Raw genomic sequence first — 21936 nt, forward strand, 5'->3', positions numbered from 1 at the left:
TGAATAAACAATTATAAAGTTTAGCTCTATATATGCTTTGAGGGAGAACTTTACAGGGTGCTCTGAATGCATGAAGCAGGGTCTTCTAACCTAGCAGTGGGGTGGGGGGATGAAGACAATTAGAAGTTTCTGAAAGAATTGACATACAAATTGAAATCTGAAGGGTTATCAGAGAGTTTGTGGGAGAGGGGTTAGTGTAAGAACTACAGAGAGAGTGTTCTAAGCAAGAGAATAACATACACAAAGGTCTAGACGTGAGAGGAAAGTTGGCCTATTTCAGAAATGGAGACAAAGTCAACATGGCTATAGTTTAAGTTGGAAAAGGGGTGATAACTGACCAGTCATGGGGCTGCAGAGGTAAGCAGAGGCAAGCTCACAAAGGCTTTGTAATAAATGGGGGAGTTTGGGCTTACTTCTAAGAGCAATGGGAAGCTGTTGGAGAGGTTTTAAACAAGAGTGGTAAGAGACCTATCTGTTTCAATCACCTCTGAAATAAATGGTTAAATCAGAAGAGCACTTCTAAATTATGGGAGTCCAAAAACAGTACCAAATTATGAAGAGGAAGTGTTCTACAATGTGAAATCCGAGGGCTTTTAAATAAGTATTTTTGCTTTCAAAACACAGTAAGAGACCCTTAACCTCATCAAATGGAAGCCCTTGACAACAGTCCTTTATTCCAGATGAGCACAACTCAGGAATTATCCATCTCTTAAACTTATGATAGAAATATTACCCCATGTCAGAAAAAATGTACAAAGGCAGAATTTTACCTTATAGTATTCCATATGAAAGCACAAATTTAAGTCTCAATCACACATCCACATCATAGGAAAATCTCAGAATTTCAGTTGGGAAAGGATGTTAAAGATCACTTCGTCTAACACCTTCATTTTACAGATAAAGGCAGTGTACAGAGCATTTCTTATACAGGACTGTGGATTCTGCCTTGGGCTCTCTCTCCCTCAGATCTTTCATGGAGGGGGAAAGTCAGCTTGCCACGTCATGAGTAGCCCTGTGGGGAAGCCCATGTGACAAGGAACTGAAGCCTCCCACCCCCCGCCAGTGAGGAACTGAGGCCTGTCCGCTGGCCATGTGGGTTAACTTGGCAGCAAATTCTCCAGGCCCAGTTGGTTATGATGGTAGCTCCAGCTGACGGTCTGGTAAGAACTTCATGAGAGATCCTGAGCCAGACCACCTTGCTAAGCCACTCTTAGATTCCTGACTTCAGAAACTGTGTGAAATAATAAATGTTTGTTGTTTCAAAGTGCTAAATTTTGGAGTAATCTGTTAAGCAGTAACGATAGCTAATCAACAGTACACAAAATTAATAAATTCTTAACAAACTTAAACTATGCTTTCCTTGATATCTAAATAGTAATTATTATTATTTTTTGAGACGGAGTCTTGCCCTGTCGCCAGGCTGGAGCACAGTGGTACGATCTCAGCTCACTGTAACCTCTGCCTCCCAGGTTCAAGCAATTATCCTGCCTCAGCCTCCTGAGTAGCTGGAACTACAGGCATGTGCCACCACGCCAAGCTAATTTTTGTATTTTTAGTAGAGACAGGGATTCATCATATTGGCCAGTATGGTCTCAATTTCTTGACCTCATGATCTGTCCACCTAGATCTCCCAAAAAGTGCTGGGATTACAGGCCTGTGCCACCATGCCCGGCCAATAGTAATTATTCTCTAAACTATAAAATGTATCTTCCTTTAAAGATACCACCAATGGTGTTCTTCTTTAAAAAGAGGTGATTAAATGGCTTATAGAATAGGTGATAGGATATTTAGTAATTTAGAGGTCACTGACTCTAATCTGAGTTCTTGGCAACCAGACATAGTTAATATTGAAATTTGTTTGCAAATAATTCACCATGGCTGCATGTTCCCATTTCAATGCAGGGGTGTGTGTGTGTGTGTGTGTGTGTGTGTGTGTGTGTTTAAATCTCAGTACATACAAAAATATGAACCCTAATTAAAACTACCCTTTCTTCTTAGTTCTGAGTAGCCTTAGTAGGATGCTGAGTAAGGGGGAAACAACAGCCTATCAATTGATGATGATGAACATGTGTAAAATAATCACTTTGCTAATTTAATAAAACCCCCAAAGTTTTATCCTTGGAAGAAAAAACCTCCCAATGAGGAGGAATAGCAATTGAAGTAAACCTGACCCCTCTTCTAAGTTTCATCTGCCTTTTATATTTTCAATCCCATTATTCAGTCAGCATTTCATCAAGAAATACTCAGTTCTTTCCACATATCAGACACAGGTAACAATAACGAACTAGTTAGACAAGTCTCCACCTTCATGTATACCTTTATCTGGGTATAGGAAAAAGAAATTAAGCAATTACAATATAGTGGTAATCATGAGGAAAGGGGAAGCAGAAGGTGCAGTGGAAGTACCTACCAGGATGCCTACCCAAGTACTTTGGTGGGAAGGGACATAGGAGTGTGGAGTGGGACATGTGAGAGAGACTCGAAAAAGCTTTTTGTAACTGACATCTAAGTGTGATGTTAAGATGTTAGAAGGTATTTCAGGCAAAAAGAACTCCCTGTACAAGGGCCTGAAGGTAAGTGAGTTACATTTAAAAACCCAGAAGTTCAGCTTGGCTGCAGCATAGAGAAGACAGGGAAGCATGGTGAGGGCCCCAAGGGAGTGTAGCCCCCAAATGGGTACAATTCCCTCTGGTGGGCTTCCCTTTAACAGAGTTGACATGGTGGAGAAATTAAAAAATAATAAAGCTTTAGGCTCTGACCTCTTGCACACTACAGTGCCTGAAAACATTTATGTTCCAGAACCAGAGGGCTAGTCCAGTCTGGCAAGAATTATGAGGTTAGAAAAAAACCTGCTTTGAATCCCACCTTGACAGCAGTAATAGTCACATCAGGTTGTGTAGAGGTTAGGTGAAATAATAAATGTGAAGCATCTTACACACACTAGGTACTCAGAAATTTCTTTTCCCTTCAGTTACCTTGCTTCTGAGCTCCCAGCTGGACTCTGAGCTGAAGATGCCATGTCACCATCCACCACACATGACCCCATGACTTGTCAGAGGACGATGCTTCTCTTGGCGATCTCTGTGTCCATCTCATTCAGTTCTAGTCTCTATCCTCTTCCTTAGTGACTATTATCCCAGGAACTGCAGCATTCATAAAACAAGAAGTATAGCCACACACACCTGAGACTTGTCCCATTATACTAAGTGTACTTTATATATGTACTTGACCTCAGTTATTACTACTTTTGAGAACATTGTGAGGTTGAATATTGTAATCACTGTTTAGCAGATAAAAGCCCTAGGTTCAGAGACATACGCGATTTATCTTGACCTAAGCTTTGAATGTAGCTCCTCACTTTCTAAACAGAGTTCTGTTAACTCTACAAAGTCTGCTTCCCAGCAAATATTGCAATGGGCATATGTTTTAAGGTATACTTGTACTTTTTTTTTTTTTAACTTTTAAGTTCAGGGGTATATGTGCAGGTTTGGTACATAGGTAAACTTGTGTCATGGGGGTTTGTACAGATTACTTCATCACCCAGGTATTAAGCCTAGTACCCATAAGTTATTTTTCCTGATCTTCTCCCTCCTCCTGCCCTCCACCTTCTGATAGGCCCCAGTTTGTGTTGTTCCCATCTATGTGTCCACATGTTCTAATCATTTAGTTCCCACTTATAAGTGAGAACATACGGTATTTTGTTTTCTGTTCCTGTGTTAGTTTACTTGCAGTTTCTTTTAAATGTTATTAGGTCTCAGAGAAACAAGCTTTTACAACTATATACCTATTAATCAATATACAACTATATAACTATATACTCTTTCACACATATTTTAAGTTCTCTACATGTAAAGCTAAAGGGGGAGGGTAGTGGTGGTGGTCGCAGGATGTTCTCAGAATACTAGGACCTTCAAAGAACCATTCCCAGTACTTTGATGATAGGTATCACTTTCATTTGCATATTTATGCAGCTATGCTCATAATAGTAAAAATAAAGTTTCCTACTTTTTTTTTGAGACAGAGTCTTCCTCTGTTGCCAGGCGCCAGGCTGCAGTGCAGTGGTGCCATCTCGTCTCACGGCAACCTTCGCCTCCCAGGTTCAAGCAATTCTCCTGCCTCAGCCTGCCGAGTAGTTGGGACTACAGACATACACCACCACACCCAGCTAAGTTTTGTATTTTTTAGTAGAGACGGGGTTTCACCAAGTTGGCCAGGATGGTCTCAATCTCTTGACCTCATGATCCACCTACCTTGGCCTCCCAAAGTGCTGGGATTATGCGTGAGCCACTGTGCTGGACCAAGCTTCCTACTTTCTTAATAATAAAAAACTGTCTCCCCTGTGAAAATAGCAGAAATGCAAGATTTAATTATTCAGGTGGACTTCAGCTGCTGATTTCAAATGAAATTATTCTTATTCTCTTATGGTCACAGTAAGATGCCTTGTAAGTTACCTATTTCCAGCCCAGTCTCCATCTCCTATAAAAAGGAGTCCAGGTGGGCCATGGTGGCTCATGCCTGTAATCCCAGCATTTTAAGAGACAAAAAAGGGAGGATGGCTGGAGGCCAGGAGTTTCAGACCAGCCTGGGCAACAGGACCCTGTCTCTACAAAAATATAAAAAATAAATAGCAGCGCATTATGACTCACACCTGTAGTCCTGGCTATTCAGGAGGTTGAGACAGGAAGATCACTTGAGCCCAGGAGTTCCAGGCTGCAGTGAGCTATGAATGTGCCACTGCACTCCAGCCTGAGATAGAGCAAGACCTTGACTCAAAAAATAAACAAAGAAAAGGAGTCCACTTCACTTCTGAACAGTTCAAGTTGAGTCCATAAATGAGCCTATTCTTGCCTTTCAAAATTGTCTACAGAAGACTTTTCCCAACCCCCTACCCTGCTTCCTTTCAGTATTTCTCCAAAGGTGGTGCAGATTGCTGGAATCAAAATCACTAGGGTACTGATTAACAGGAGACTCCTGGGTCCCAACACTGATCTGAATCACCACCAAGAAACGGTGCATTCGCTTTTCATATCACATTACAAGGCGGATTCCTACTTCATGAATTACACATTCCAGATCTTTTTTTTTTTTTTTTTTTTTTTTTTACCAAAAAATGGTCTTAGGAGAAATCTCTCTCAGCTTCCAGTTAAAACAACTGGTTTTAACCTAAAGGGCTGATACAAATGCTGAATCAAGCAGTGATTTGTGTTTAACCCTTGACAGTCCCTCTTTCCAGGTGCTCTATATAGTGGACTTCTACAGATGTACAATCATTCAGCCAACTAATAATACACCTAACTACAATCCATCCTACATTTCCAGAACCCATCACTTTAGATATTTTGTGGAAATTCTGAAATTATAGTATCTGCAGAACTCCCTGATACCCTAGCTATTGTAAGCCAAGCTAAAACACACATGAAGGTAGTCTGGTACAATTCTTTATTTGATGATTTAAAAGGTTTCATTCTAAAACTTTACATAACTGGGTTTTGTTTTAAAGCAAAAACTTGCACATATAACACAGTGTGAGAAAAAAGAATCAGCTTTCACCATCTTAAAACTTAGGATAGGCCAGGCGCAGTGGCTCACGCCTGTAATCCTAGCACTTTTGGAGGCCGAGGCAGGTGGATTGCCTGAACTCAAGAGTCGAGACCAGCCTGGGCAACACCGTGAAACCCTGGCTCTATTAAAATTAAAAAAAAAAAAAAAAAAATTAGCTGGGCATGGCAGCATGCACCTGTAGTCCAAGCTACTCTGAAGTCTGGGCCAGGAGAATTGCTTGAACCCTGGAGGCAGACGTTGCAGGGAGGCGGAGGGGGCCGAAGTTGCACCACTCCACTCCACTCCAGCCTCGGCGACAGAGCCAGACTTTGCCTCAAAAACAAACAAAAACAAAACTCTGGATAAAATCTTAAAACGTTTTGTTCGATTTAAATTAGCAGTTTAGGATATAGTACACTGATAATGTAATCACATACACTCTGGTATAAAGTCATAGGCATCTTTATTGGGAGATATGGGCAGAAAAATTATTTCCTCAAGGCGGGGAATTTGGCTAAACATTTACCAATATCCTTTCCTTTGTAATTTAGGTAACATAGGTAGAAAAGGCGTTTGAAAAGCGGAAATCAAGTGGCAAAAATCAGGTCTGAGGGAGGCAATGAGGGTGGAGTTGCTTTAAAAACCTGAAATCCGTGGTCCTCGGATTTGAAACTTACCAGCCTGTGAACAAGGTTGGTATTGCTTATTGGCGTAAGACGAATGCCTTTCTTTTCATTAGCTCAAGAGAAAGAAATACTGCCTTTCCAAGTGAGCTCCTCCAATCCAGTGATATTTGCACATCTCACCTGGGCCTTTCGGTTACAAATCCACCACCTTAAGGAGCCGTGTGAAAAAGCAAGAACAATCAATAAAAAAAAACCCTTCAGCTATAAATCAGCCACGTGGAGCTGCTGCAGCAGCAGCGGCGATAGTCCCACTTCCTGGTTGGCTTCCTGCAAGCCTCTCGGTAGGGGGCTCAGGGCAGTGGATCTAGGGGAAGAGGTGCAGCCAAGAGCCTCTCTAAGTCCGCCGGAGGGGGTGGCGGGTCAGGGGTTCCCGGAGGGCACGGACGTTAGCGACCGAGTTATGGTCCATAATTGCAATAAAAGTTTGGGAATCTGAAGGCTTTAAGGAGCTGAGCTGCAGGGCAAAGGCTAAGGACCAGACCTGGGGAAAGTGCAAGTTAGTTGCAAGGTAGCAGGGGGGCTGTGAAGGGGGCTCGCGCGGAGAGCAGAGACTGCGGATCTGGAAGGGGGCAGGTAGAAAGGAAGGCTGCCTGGAAGAGCTAGGCGCCCGGGTCGGTCGGAGCTCTGCGGTGGCCGCCGGAGGAGAGGGGGCCGCGGGAGGGGCGGAGGGAAGAACCCGGGGGAAGGTAGAGACGAGGGGAGTTCCGGATCTGGAGCTGGAAAGGGCAGGCAGCGGAGAGGGCGGCAGCCGTAGCGGTAGGGGTGGGGGGAAGAGGAGGAGGAGGAGAGCCGGAGGAGGGGGAAGGAGGGAGGGGAGAGCGGTGGCGGCGGCTGCGCCGGGCTGTGAGTCTCTCGCCGCCGGAGGAAGATGAGGCTGAAGATTGGGTTCATCTTACGCAGTTTGCTAGTGGTGGGAAGCTTCCTGGGGCTAGTAGTCCTCTGGTCTTCCCTGACCCCGCGGCCGGACGAGCCGAGCCCGCTGAGCAGGATGAGGGTGAGTGAACCGCCCGGCCCCCTCCGGCGGCAGCGACCTGCAACTTGTTTTGTTTGCCCGCGTGTGGCGGGAGCGGGGGGCGGCGGGGTTGCGGCACAGCGTGGGCACCACGGCTCCGCAGGTGGTGCTGGCGAAGCGCGGGCCGAGGGGGCACCGAGCGCGGCGCACCCCGTCCCCCTGGCCGCCGCCGCCGGCCCGCCCCCTCGCCGCCCCTTCCTCGGCTCTTCCCCGCCCCGGGCTCCGCCGCCGACACTCGCGCTGCAGCGGCAGCGTCTCGGGTGATCGCTCTCCGTGCCGGGACTGCGGGCGGAGCGGGCGAAGAGCCGGGTCCTGGGGGCCGCGGCTGCCCGGCGTCCCACTCTTGGGGGCCGGGACCGCCACGCTCGCAGCCGGGGGACGCGAGGTTGGTCCAGGCTGCGGCCTGTGGCGCGTACAGGCCTGAAGAAGGCGAGATGCCGCTGCCGCCACCGCCGGTCCTGTGTACCAGGCCCCTCATTCCAGCCTTCCCTCCCGCCGCCTCCCGTCTGGGGGTGTTCGCAGCACCGGGCTCCCCCGGCCCGCCCGCCCGGGAGTGGGAGGGCGATGGCGCCCCGCCTCCGGCTCTTACGGAGAGCGCGCCTCCCCCTCAACTCCGGCGGCGGGGAGCCGGGGCGCGAGGAGCCACCGAGGCCTCGCCCGGACCGCGCGTCCCCCTCGCGTCCCTGGGCGAGGGAGGGGCGGTTGGCGGGAGATGGCGGAGGGGCGTCCCCGCCCCGGCGGCCGCCCCCAGTTCCCCGTCCCCGACTCCGCGTCTGGGGAAGCCCCTGCTCTGGCGGCGCTGGGGCGCTGTCGGGGGGAGAGGAGCAGTTCCTCTTCCCGGGCTGCGGCAGGGCTGCTCCGGCCGGAAAACTAACTTGTGTCGGCGCCCGGCCGCCCCGCGCCGGCTGCTGCGGGCTACCTCAGGCCGACGCCGAGGGGAGCGGCGGCGCGGAGCTGGCGGCGGCTCCTCAGGGACGCATTTGTCTGCCGCCCAGGGCGCGAGTGTGAGCGCTGACATTCCCTGGATTTGGAGGGTTTAGTCAGGCGCCGCGGAACATTAGTTACCCGGAGCCGCGCCGCGCGGGGAAGTGGCCGCGGCCACTGCGGCTTCACTGACCCGGCAGCTGGCGGCGCGCAGCGGCCTCGCCCGCACCATGACCTGCTTTCCCCTGGATGCACCGTGGTGCCCGCTGCTTCCTCGTCCCTAGGCTTGGGGGGTAGGAGAGGGCGTGAGGGGCTCACGACCGCCGAGATGGCGAAGCTGCAGGAGGAATCCAGTCACTCTCTGTTGTCAAGTGCTTTTTGCAAATGTGATAAGCATTGCTTCTATGTCATGTTTATCAACTTTCCTTCTGGGAAGTTAGCGTCAGGAAGTTGGGCAGAAAGGCTTGTGGCGTCCTTTCAAGAGTAAGAATCCTAGGAGGAGATCCCATTATCAGCTCTTTGCCTGTATCATGAGATTAGATGTAATCGGTAAGTTTCAGTATTTGAAGTCTACAGCAGTGGAATCCCTTTGTAATATCTGGGATGGATTCCCATCTAAGTAATCTGAATGGATGATAATGAAAAGTATCAGTTTTCCTTTTCAGTACGTTTGCGGTTTTAAGCTTCTTAGCTCATGGAGTGATGCCGACCTTTTTATGATTTTCCTCTCGATATGACTTATTGACAGGATAACTGAAAATTGCAATGGAGGATATTTGTTTTAAGTCATCGGATGGCTTTTTACATGCAGCTGGAAATGTTTAACCCCCTATTTCCTGGGAGAGAAACTGACGAAAAACTGGCAAAACTAGGTTCAGAATGTCCCGCCCTTCAGATGGTCTTTGAAAGAGGTGGTGGAACGGCAGCATCACTTGCCAACTCGTGGAATGTTTTATTAGTGCACATGAAGGGTGGGCCATATGCCCATTTCAATACTATATGGTGATGATATCTTGATTTTTTTTTTTGTTTCAGTGTACTTAATAAAGTTTCTCAGTGGATCCAGTGTAATTTCTATCATTTATCAAAGACAAAAGCTAGATTTTAAAGACTTAACATAATTAACATTAAGAAGAATGCTTGCGTATCAGAAGAGCAAGAAAGACCATTTTATTGGCTTCCCAGGTAAACAGTAATGTAAGCAATTTAAAGTGTAGTTTATGAGTAATGAGAGCATAAATAAGGGATTATTGTTTCCCTTTAATGAAGACTAACCTAGGAAGCTTTTAAGATACAGTGCTAGAAGGACAAATCCTGTAGGGAGGATTCTGACTCCTGAGTTTCTCCTCCCCCTTGTGGTTCTTTTACTTAGGTGATTATTGCAAATATTCCACCCATTGTGAAATGTCTGCTTCTCTTTAATGCTGATCTACATATGGACTTTTTTGGATCCCTTTAAATGGCCTGAAGGATCCAGTTTACCAGGTCTGGGTTCTGCCTGTACACCAGCAAGCTTGTAATTGTGGCTCCATCTGCCCTGTGCCACTTTTTGTCTTGAACTATGAATATTTCAGACGCTAAAGTCTGTTATAGCCTAGACGACTTGAGATGGTCCTTCCACATCTGTGCTATTTCCTGGCTTGAGGTCTGCCCACCTGTGGAGTGAAGACAAAAGAAACATGTTTCTTATTTCCTTCTGTCTCTGGACCTCTTGCCCTTTCTCTGAGGTGAATGATGTGAAAAATGACCTCATGTTTTCGAATATATTCTCTTGTGTGATTTTAAATATTGATTTATTTAAACATTAAGTGCCTGTTATGTACCAGGCATGGTACTAGTTGTTAAGAAAATACTTGTCCTTAATCTCATGGATCTTGTAAAAACCACACAGTAATCAAACCTCCGCATATATATAGATAAAAATTTTGCTACATGCTTTCATAGTGAAAACCGTAGGGCGCAAGAAAATGGAGGAACCTGGTCATAAAAGCTTTACCTGAGGAAATGCCTGTTAGCAATACCAAATCCAAACAGATCTGAAGCAACTCGATTCTTACCTCCTTGTAAGAAATAATTTATTAGAGGGGCATAAGGCAGAGTGAGAAACTGAGGCAAGTTTTTGAGCAGGGGTGAGAGTTTATTAAAAATCTTTAGAGGTGGAATGGAAGGGAGTAAAGTACATATTGAAGAAGGCATGTGGGTGATTTGAGAAATCCAGATACCTCATCTGACCCTCGACTTAGGGTTTTATACATTGGCCTGATTCCAGGGTTTGCATTTCTTTCCCCTGATTCTTCCTTTCGGGTAGTCTGTCTGCAAGTGCAGAGGCCTGCCAGCAGTGGGGAGGGGCCCCATGCAGTGGGTTCACTGCAGTTGTATTCATGCTCACTTGAGGCATTTTTCTCTTACCTGTTGAGCCTTCCTAGAGGAAGGTCATATACCAGTTAAAAGCTGCCATTTTGCCTATTAGGGCACATGCTGGAGCCCACTCGCCCAACTCCTGAGATCTTATCAGGAACCTGCTGATCACCAGCTTTAGGTGTTTTCTATTTTTTGGGAGATTGCCTTTCCATGGTGTTGGCTGCCACCAAGTATATTTCAGACAGTTTAATAACTGCCTGATCATCACTTGATGACCACCTGACATTCCTGGTTGGGGGCAGGGAAGAGGGGCTTTCCTGCCCTGCTCATGTCTGCCTAGCTGCCTACTCAGATGACTTTTGAGGTGAAATCTGAACGTTTCAAGAAGAGTAGTTTATCTGGAAATGGGTGGGAGCATTCTTGAGAAGGAGCATTTGTGCAGAGGTCCTGAGGCAGGAGGTAGCATGGGTGAAATAGTGAGAAACTAAGAGATAAATATTGTAACATGGAGAGTGAGAAGAGAAGTAGAAAGATGCTACACAGGAAAACATGGGTCTTGTAAACCATGCGAAGGATAGAACTTAAGTTCAGTGAGAAGGCATTGAAGGATTTTAAGTAGGGGAGAGTGGATTTGTGTTTTGAAAAGATCACTCTGGCTGCCTACCGAAAGTATGTATTTGTCTATAGAACAGGTGGCAGGAGTCCTGGTGGGGGTTGTAATTATTTAGGTGGGACGTGTGTTTGCTTGTATTGGTAGGAGCAAACACATGTCCCACCTGAATAATTACAACCCCCGCCAGAACTGGTAGAGATAGAAAAAAATAAATAGATTCAAGAGCTCCTAAAGATGCAAAGACATCAGGATTTGGCTACTGGATGTGATAGCAAAGGTGTCAGGAGGACTCGGATGATAGATTATTTGTTCCATTATGGAAAGTTCCGAAAGCAAAACGTATACCTTCTTGTATTTTATTATTATGGGAAGCCTTATTTTTTTAGTCTTTGACCTCAGGATATTTTAAGGTTAGCATTTCTTAAGATTATCTGTTTAGACTTGCAAAGCACAGAAAGTTCCTTTAATTAAATGAATTATAATATATCTCAGACTGACACCATTGATCTCAGGTTTTAGCCCTGAGTGACTGTCTACAGTTGACTCATAAGCCTCTGAAAATAAAGGTTTTTAAAGGAAATGTTGACAGATCCATTTAAACAGCAGTCCCCCACCTTTTTAGCACCAGGGACCGGTTATATGGAAGACATTCCATAGACTGGGGTGGGGGAGGGGGGTTGAGTTGGGTTGGGTGGGGGGATGGTTTTGGGATGAAACTGTTCCACCTCAGATCATTACGTGTGAGATTCTCCTAAGGAGCATGCAACCCAGATCCCTTGCAGGCAGTTCACAATAGAGTTCATGCTCCAGTGAGAATCTAATGGCACCACTGATCTGACAGGAGGCCTCGCTCAGGCAGTAATGATTGCTTGCCAGCCTGCTACTCACCTCCTGCTGTGCGGCCTGATTCCTAACAGGCCATGGACTGATATCTGTCCATGACCCAGGATTGGGGACCCATGCATTAAAACGTTCAGTACTGGTGAGAAGCTGTGTGTAAACTAATGACTCTCTGGATACCCAAATGCAACTTTAGTGAAGTCATTAATGCCACTTAGGTTCAGAGTGTACGTAGTAGGACTAATTCAGGAACTACTAGGCCAAGAGGTTTTATTGATAGGTAAGCTAACAGGTTTGAAAGGAATAGAGCTTAAATGAAGATTAGTGTCTGAAGTGGCAGTGAAGTTCCGCCTTCCAAAGCCATTTTATCCCAGTGATGATCAGTTGTAACCGGAAAAATTCTGCTCTTGAACATGATATCGTATATCAAATGGAAGCTCCATTTATACTATTAGGGATGGAGCTATCACTCAGTGAAAGTGTGGTGTCTTAAGTGGTCGCTGTTCTGTTTCCCAGGCTACATGCCTTAAGATTGGTTTTTGTTTTCTTTGCTGTTTTCAATCTCCCATCCTCCTTCTCCCCCCACACATAAAAATGATAAAACTCTCACATCACCAGGTGTGAGAAATCTAGGGTTTGTAGATTTCATGAAATTAATTCGAACTTTTGCATGCATGTGCATTTTTTTTCTAGGCTGATAATCAGAAGCTTTCATGTTTCTTAAAGTGTCTTCTAAACCAAACAAGGCTTCCAACCACTGACTATGTGCCCTTTCAAGGCAGGGTTCATGTTTCCTATTCATTGAGTATTTCCTTCATCTTTCCTGGTGCTGATTTTATGGAAGGCACATATTAAATGTTTTTCACACAAACTAAAATACATCCATTTATGTCTCCCACATAGGTCTGAACATTCTGGAAATGTTTGGCAAATTCCTAAGAATAGCTGTAATTATCACTTCTGTGGAAACATTTCCCATCCAGTGGTCTGTGTGAGGTCAGGGATCAGCCCTGTTACCACCTCCTTGCCCCTGCCCCTCTCTTCATCCTCCCCTCCCTAAGACCCCATGAAAAACGCTGAGAACACCTGAAGTGGAAGTTCCTGCTCTCACAATCTAGTTGGGGGTGGGGGAGAGCTATTCCTTAATCTGGTAGCAATATAAAGAAGTAATATAAGAACTGTTGCAAGGATATGTTTCGTCAATAGTCAAACCAGTAGATGGAGAAGGCTTAAAATAGCCTTTTGGGGAGTGCACAATTACTAGTAAAGAGAGAATGGAAACTGTTGAACAGCAGTCTGTTTTATGATTTAGGCTGGTTGCATGGGATGGGAGATAACGTGGGAATATGACTGGATTTCTGTATAAACTATGTTAGATCGGACAATAGTAAATTGGAGAAACAGGAAGAGAAAATAATGCATCATGAATGAAAAGCAAAATTCTGAGCTTGAGCCATCTGTAAACAGAATATGTGGCAATTCTAATGAGTTATTTAAAAAGTTGGTCAGCAAGATTTGAGTAGCTATTGAATGCAGGAAAATGATCATGATTATTCAGCTTCAAACTAGATAATTGTCTTTGTTCGTATTTTGAATTTCGATTCTCATTCCTGAAGAATGAATGTACAATCTGAAAAGTAGCTAAATTAAGAATTTCAGTAATAACAACAACAATAATAGTTTACATATATTGAATCCTTACTTTAGGCCAAATAAATATTCAACATGTATTTTGTTGTTTATTTGTAACAACCACCCTCTATTGCAAGTTTGATGGAATCCCCACTTTATAGATGAGACTAGTATGGTATAGAGAGGTAAAGTCTTTGTCCAAGGTCATTCACTTAATTGTAGAGCCAGGATTCACTCTGAGGTGTTCTAACTTCAGAGCTGTGTTCTCTGATCTTGCACTACAGTTTTTAATAACACAGGCAAGTACACATGGACTACATTGAAAGGTGGATATGTAGACGCTAGCAGGATAATTTCAGATAAACACTGAAGACAATACAGATGGTCCCTGACTTACCATGATTCAGCTTATGATTTTTGACTTTTCGATGGGTTTATCTATATGTAACCCTGTCATATGTATGAGAGCATCTGGACTTAAGTTGTCTTACGATTCTTCAAGTTTACAATTGATTTGTTGTGGGGTGTAACCCTGGTAAGTTGAGGAGCATCTGTACATGGTAATATGAAAGAGAATGGGAGGCCAGGCATGGTGGCTCATGCTTGCAATACCAGCACTTTGGGAGGCCTAGGCAGGCAGATCACTCGAGGACAGGAGGTTGAGACCAGCCTGGCCAAGATGGTGAAACACCATCTCTACTAAAAATATAAAAATTAGCCAGGTGTGGACGTCTGTAATCCCAGCTACTCAGGAGGCTGAGGCAAGAGAATTGCTTGAAGCCAGGAGGCAGAGGTTGTAGTAAGTGGAGCTTGCACCACTGGGCAAGTGGAGCTTGCTCCAGCCTGGGCAACAGAATGAGACTCCATCTCAAAAAAAATTTTTTTAAAAAAGAGAATGGGGTGGAAGAGTGGGTTTGAAGCCAGTATGTCTGGAGTTTGTTGAGTTTGGAGGGAGTACAGTTCTGAATTGCTTGAAGATGTGGTCAGGACCCAGATGATGGGGATGTGTGGCTCCTGTGGTCTGTTATTTGGGTGATTATTTGTTTTGGTTTATATTTGCTGCCCATTAGCCATTATTATCCTTTCACTCTCAGAATTGTCCTGAGTTGGAGGGTAAGTTACATGGGTGTCTTGCTGAAAATGTATGTTCCTAGATAAACAAAATGAGTAATAACCCATTTTGGCCACAGTTTGTGTGTGGGCGAGATGCGCAAGTAAACAGTTGTGGTGGGTAAAACAAACTGTGTTAGTTAAGTCCACTGGGTCCTGTGGAATTACAGAGAAAGCAGCATCTAATGTATGGGGCTCGATGCTGTCCGAGAGCTTGTGTTGTAAAAAGACATGTTGGAGGGATGACGACAGAGGAGACTGTGTGCAACAGTGTAAATGACTGTGACCAATCCTGGGGACTACAGGACTGGAAAATTGGGTGGAGAGGAATGGAATAGAGGACCTTAGATAAATAGAATCTGAGCCATGAAAGACTTTGAATGTCATAGCTGGGCTATAAGGAATAATTTGGAAACAGTGCAAGCTAGCTTTCAGTAAAGAGAGAATTATGTCTGAAGGATATAATGAAGCGTAAACTATGGAGAAGGCCCTAGAAACTGAATACAGAGGGAGAGATGATGGAAGTATAATAGAACTGCCCAGTGGGAGGAGGAATCATTCTGGATGGTAAAGGAAAGGAAGGTTGTTGATGTCTTTAGGAGGAATACAACTGTCCAAAGCACTGGCTCTCAAACTTTGTAGGCTTCAGAATCACCTAGAGGGTGTGAGAAAACAGATTACTCAGCCACATGCCCAGAATTTCTGATTGAGTAGACTTAGGGTAGGGCAGGTAATTTGCATTTCTAACTAGTTCCCTGGGGATGCTGTTGCTGCTGGTCCAGTGATCCTGCTTTGAGGGGTAACAGTCTAGACATTATATAGATTTGGGGGCTGCAAAATGAAAAATGTGATTTGGGCATAGAGTATTTTATAGACCACAGGTCAGTGGGGTGAAGGTGTCTAACCAAATAGATGGAGCTCAGAATGGAATCAGAAGTGGATGCATTTCATTGGCCAGAGAGTGGTATCTGAAGCTCAGGGAGCTGATTGGTATGTTAAAGGGAGTCTGTGTGGATGGAGGAGAAAAATGTGTGTAGGAAGCAAGAAACATGGAAAATGCCTTCTTTTAGGCTATAGGAGGTTAGTGCCGAGAGAGGAAGAAGGCAGGGACGGAAGTAAAATGACTTAGACACTATTGCCTGACCGTGAGCAAAAATAATTCTTTTAAGGGCAGGGCCATCAACAAATGCAAGTGTTACAATATTTGAGGACTGATTAGAATGAAAGCTGAAGCAAGTGGCTGTGAAAGCATTACCTGCCTGCAAAGCTAACCAGTAGTACTTTGGTCCAGAGAGGGACTGTGACAGCATCGTCATTGGCATCAGTAAATATTATGGCCCAGGAAAACTGGCCTAGATGATAAAGAAGTTCAGGTCATGAATGGTCATCTTCATTGTGGGAAAATACCAATAGAGAAGAAGTTTTATTAAAGAACTGTAACTATCGAAGAGGAACTTAACCCATTTTTGGTTATATCTGGGCTACCATAACTATGTGCCTTTCAACCTCTCCCTACCCACAACTCTGTGTGTGTGTTTGTGTGTGTACACCTATATATACATATTTTAGTTGTGATTGTATATAATATATAAGCTAGATATTGGAACACATATTAGTCATTTTTTTACTCAACTCTGAAACCCAGTGATTTGAAAAGCTGTGACTAGAAAAGTAATTTACACTTAAAGTTGGAAAAGAAATTTTATTCTGAGAACATTAGGCAATTTTCAGTTTTTAGTTCATTAATTTGACTGAAGTGTATTAAAAAACAGAATAGCAAAACTGTATGCTCAGCATTTCAATACTCTTAGTTTTTAAAAATGAGGTTTACCTTTTAATTCTAGTTCAGCCCTGTGGTACCGAAAGCAACACTGAGACAACTTGAACTGCAGTCACCCAGGGCCTACATCTTTTTGGAGAGGGAAGAGCTAACTTTCAGTTGCTTCATTTGCTAAGAATCTTGAACATTTCCAAATGTGAAATGTTCTCATTTCTGCACTATTATAAATTCCCTTCTGGGCTCCCCAGCCTTCATAGCGTTTTTTGGTTTTTTTTTTTTTGTTGTTGTTTTGTTTTGTTTTTTTTGGTTTTTAAGCGTTTAAACATGCCAACAGGGAGACCTGATTCACTTCGTTGAAAACAAAAACTGGTACACTAAACATGCCAACAGGGAGACCTGATTCACTTCGTTGAAAACAAAAACTGGTACACTGAAACTTGAGGAAAAAATTAGCTTTACATTATCTAATTAGGTTTATAGAATTGGTGCAGAGCAGCCTGGTTTCCCAAATCTAGACGGTACAATTAATTGCAGTATTATATCAATACCAGCTAGTCTGCTAGTAGGCTGCTAAGCAAAGCAATAGGAATCTGTTATTACCAAGAATATTTTAAGCTGGATAAATTAAAATTAAGTCACATCCTATTGGGAACCATTCTGTATGAGAATAGAGTGGATGACCTAGTCATTTTTTAATTTTAACTTTTACCAATTCCCTGGGTTTAAGACATCTGAGCCTCAAGCAGTATGCTGCTGTCTTCGGTAGTAAACTTAACATGCTTAATAAGTATCTGGCTTAAGTGTAATTTTACCATTTGTAGTTACTTTTATGAAATTATTTTATATGTGTAGTTGTTTACTATGCGTATAGTAAAGGACTTCTTTTTTGCAATGTACAATTGGACCTTACTGTTCTTTGTTTTTCTATTTAGGCTTTCTAAGGAATATGTTTTTTAAAAACCAGATTCTCTCAGAAGCATAAAGATATGCATATAGTTAAGGACTTCTTTTTTGCAATGTACAATTGGACCTTATGTTTACTATGAAAACTATGTATTCACTGGTAAAGCTATGCTTCCTATGAAAACTGTGTGGTATCTTATAAAAAGAATTGGTATTATTTATTATGTAAGTGTATCTAAATAGCAGTAACTGGGAAACTGTCAAAACTTTTTTGGAGGGAGTTCACTCTTATTTGAAGTTGGGTATGTCAGCATTTCTATTTATTAAATTGTGTGTATTAATAATTCTCCTTTGACTTTTGGTTTTCCTTTTAATAGAAACACCAGCCGGATGTGGTGGCTCAAGCCTATAATCCTAGCATTTTGGGAGGCTGAGGCTGGAGTACTGCTTGAGGTTAGGAGCCTGGGCAACATAGCAACACCATGTGGCTTGATAAACAAACAAACCAAACCTGATAAGATACTCTTTAATGTGAGCAAGGTTTGCAAGTAGCTTTTACAACTGTGCAAATGCCTAACTTGTTCTACAAGTGGCACCCTTGGTTTAACCATTGATTCTAGTTATTCTAGTTATTAAAGTGAAACAGTAGTCTCAGTTCTTTTTTTTTTAGACAGTTTCCCTCTTGTTGCCCAGGCTAAAGTGCAATGGTGCAATCTCGGCTCACCACAGCCTCCGCCTCCCGGGTTCAAGCGATTCTTCTGCCTCAGCCTTCTGAGTAGCTGGGGTTACAGGCATGTGTCATCATGCCCAGCAAATTTTGTATTTTTAATAGAAACAAGCTTCTCCATGTGGGTCAGGCTGGTCTCAAACTCCCACCCTCGGGTGATCTGCCTGCCATAGTGCTGGGATTACAGGAGTGAGCCACTGCACCTGGCCTCAATTCTTAATGTAGTCTGAAGAGACCCTTTTGAACCATTTCACAGAATTTTAAGAATTAACATTTGTGACAACATCAATGTAGTATCTTTATGCTTCTGAGAGAATTTGGTTTTTAAAAAACATATTCCTTAGAAAGCCTAAATAGAAAAAAAAAAAGAACAGTGAGGTCCAATTTTACATTGCAAAAAAGAAGTCCTTAAGTCCCGATTCATGAACTACTCTAGAGGTTCTTGTCAGTACTTACTACTCTACTTCACATTTTTTATTATGTAGAATTTGATGTAAATATTTTATATACTTTTTTTTTTTTTTGACAGTCTTGCTGTCGCCAGGTGCCAGGCTGGAGTGCAGTGGTGGGATCTTGGCTCACTGCAAACTCCCTCTCCCAGGTTCAAGCAATTCTCCTGCCTCAGCCTCCCAAGTTGCTGAGACTACAGCGTCACCATGCCCAGCTAACTTTTTGCATTTTAGTAGAGACGAGGTTTCACTGTGTTGGCCAGGATGGTCTCCATCTCTTGACCTCGTGATCTGCCCACCTTGGCCTCCCGAAGTGCTGGGATTACAGGCGTGAGCCATGGCACCTGGCCTTTTATATACTTTTTATTAACATTTATTATTGCAAAAATAGTTCCCTTGTAACCATAGCATAAAGCTATCCATATACTTAAGTGAGTCATGCAAGTGTCATTTTGCCAGCATATATCAAAGATACCTGGGTAACAATGTTTAGAAATGGAAAATGTGAAAGTAGCATCATTATAGGAAGATTCCAATTCTGTTTAAATTTATAGTTTAATGTCATTTATGTAACCATTTTAAAAGTGACTTTGGAACAGTCTAATTCAGTTAAGTCAATTAATTTTTTTTTGCTTGATTGTTTGATGCGTTTATGAAAAACATGTATTTGTGAAGGAAATTATTTGCCTAGAAAAATTTATCATGCAATATACTTCACCATACTGGAGGGTTTTTTGTTTTTGTTTTTGTTTTTGTTTTGAGACAGAGTTTCACTCTTGTTGCCCAGGCTAGAGTGCAATGGTTCTATCTTGACTCACTAAAACCTCTGCCTCCCGAGTTCAAGCTATTCTCCTGCCTCAGCCTCCTGAGTAGCTGGTATTACAAGCACCCACTACCATGCCTGGCTAATTTTTGTATTTTTAGTAGAAACGGGGTTTCACCATATTGGCCAGGCTTGTCTCGAACTTCTGACCTCAGGTGATCCATCTGTCTCAGCCTCCTAAAGTGCTAGGATTACAGGTGTGAGCCACTGTACCAGGCCAGTTCTTTGTTAATAAAATACTGTGTACCTGGAAATCAAAGGTATACTTTGCATAGCCATTTCAAAACTTGTCTTAGGCGTTTCCTAAAATGTTTGTCTTACTGGATATAGGTTTTAATTATGCTTACTTGAGAAGACTTAAATCTTTACCCTTGCCCGGGTAGTTTTCTTCTGGCAGTTCAGTATTTTGCCATGCAATTTTTATTAGAGAATTTGATCATTGCATTTCTTAAAATTTGTCTAATTCAACAGATTTAATCTTTTAATCTCTAATACAGCAAGGTGTGCTGTGTAAATCTTAGTGTTACCTTTACAATCTGTTTTTGCAGAGTTTTACATTTTCTTTTGAAGGAAAGTGTTTAAACATCCCTGTTCAAAAATCTGCTAGTTCTTGCCTGGATGATTTAAAATGAATTTAAAAATCCATTAGATTTTTGGCAAATAAGCTCTCAATTATGGTACAGAATAAATGACTACAAAGTGCTTTTTAGAGTAATGGAATACAAATGACTGAAATCTTATTACTTTACACATGCAGATTTTTCTACTATGGTAGATGTTCTTTAAACTAAAAGATCACTGTCAAGATTAGAAATTTTGATTACTTAAAATACATAATTATATTTGAACATTTAAGCAAAAGATTGCTAGAATGGGGATATAGAGGCCTGCAGTTTCATTAACTGTTGCTCCCTGTGTGATGGTCTCGGAGGAAATTCGAAGAGGAAATTATTAAATTTGTCAGAGGAGGCTGGAGAAGAATGTTTCAATTTTAGTGATCAATGAAAATAAATTTGCCTACATCCAGGGAGATCACGGTAGTAGAAAAAAATAAATAATTTTCTAAAAGTCTCTATTCTAAAAATTTACTAAAAGAGGATGATTTTTAAATACCTTGGCATTTTAAAGAAATACATTTTCTGTATGAAATTAAGATAACTGTATTCCTCTTCTTGTAGCTAACATTTAGACTCTAAATCATGGCACATGTAACACTTCTATTTTAAAATAAATGTAGGGTATGTGAAAGCACAGTTGTTAACTTTGAAAATTTTGAAGAGTGGAATCAACCTAGAAACATAATAGAGCTGAAAATACCGCCTTTTTCTAGGTCCTGCTGTTTGCTTAGCCTGAGAAAGGAAATGTTGGTATCATCCAGGTGTCGGTCAGAATACATATATACTGCATGGTCATTCTCAGATTATTTTTCCCAGTGTCCTATTTGAAAATCTGAGGAAGGTTTTAATGAATGTGGCTTCATCTTTCTTTTCATTAATTATGACTGCAGGAAGAGTACAGCCACTCTTGTTTAATCAGCCTGTACACTATGACCAAATGGAAGGCAAGTCACAGCCAGTCTAAAAAATAGTTTCACAGTGGTAAAATCATGTTTCATAAGAAGCAGTTATCATCCCTGACCACCACACTGTTAACTGGTAACACTAAGATAAAAGTAAATATTAAAATCTTTCTTATATGTTGGCAAAAATTGCTTCCTAAAGGTAAATAAATGGCTTGAAACATTCTTATTTACATCTACTTCTTTAGCTTAAGTGACAGGTACTTATGTTTAAAAGCAACATGTCTTGTGTAATGATTTAGAACGGCTGATAAATGCAGAACTAAAAGGAAGTTGTATGTGTCAGTTAAGGAATAGATTTTTTTTTAAATATAGAAAATTAGAAAACTTAAGGTAACAGCAAAAGTAATATACATTTGTTCAGTATTTTGTTTTCTAGTGAATTGAGATACTTTTCCTACTATTCCTTTAATTTTTTTTATAAAAATAACTACAATCTATTTTTTTCTCCCTTGGGACAGAGGATTCCTTTCTCTGAAAGGAATTATGAGACCTATAATTTGAGTGATTCATTGGTCAGTTTCTTTGGGTTCCAGTGGGTACTAAATGTCAGAATGATTCTTTTAAGGTTAAAAATGTCACTTGTATATTTTATTGACTGTAGGTAGCTAGAAAAAGTAAACCTGCCATTTGGGCATGCAGCGTGTTGCCTCTGAATGATGAGGCTAGCAGGTTACTCATAATACACACACCACACACCACCCCCCCACACACACACAGCTTTTTCTCTATGTACCTGATTCTTTTAAATTAAAGATAACCAAACCTTTGAAACCTTTGAATGATGAAGCTAGCACGTTAGTCATAATACACACACACACACACACACACAGTTTTTTCTGTATGTACCTGATTCTTTTAAAGATAACTAAAGTTTTTGAATGATGAGGCTGACAGGTTACTCATAATACACACACACACACACACACACACACACACACACACACACACACACA

The 21936-nt window shown here is 42.5% G+C and overlaps 1 protein-coding gene and 1 long non-coding RNA gene across 4 annotated transcripts in view; one reads left to right on the forward strand and one right to left on the reverse strand.

Moving 5' to 3' along the window:
- Positions 1 to 2299: 2299 nt before the first annotated feature.
- Positions 2300 to 4547, reverse strand: LOC116565178. The gene is made up of 2 exons (XR_004275295.1): positions 4251 to 4547; positions 2300 to 3143 (listed from the first exon to the last, which is right to left on the reverse strand). It is a non-coding gene; the product is annotated as an uncharacterized LOC116565178 (long non-coding RNA).
- A 2235-nt stretch (positions 4548 to 6782) lies between these two features.
- The window catches only part of GALNT7 (polypeptide N-acetylgalactosaminyltransferase 7), a 156086-nt gene continuing 140932 nt past the window's right edge, over positions 6783 to 21936 (forward strand). For all 3 annotated transcript variants that reach the window (XM_032298663.1, XM_032298662.1, XM_032298665.1), the window contains exon 1: positions 6783 to 7221. In XM_032298663.1, the coding sequence (XP_032154554.1) occupies positions 7096 to 7221 (126 nt within the window). In that variant the 5' untranslated portion in view covers positions 6783 to 7095. The remainder of the gene's footprint in view (positions 7222 to 21936) is intronic.

The sequence above is a fragment of the Sapajus apella genome, unplaced genomic scaffold, assembly GCF_009761245.1.
Source record: "Sapajus apella isolate SASKATOON/1434 unplaced genomic scaffold, GSC_monkey_1.0 scaffold39, whole genome shotgun sequence".
NCBI classification, from domain to species: domain Eukaryota; kingdom Metazoa; phylum Chordata; class Mammalia; order Primates; family Cebidae; genus Sapajus; species Sapajus apella.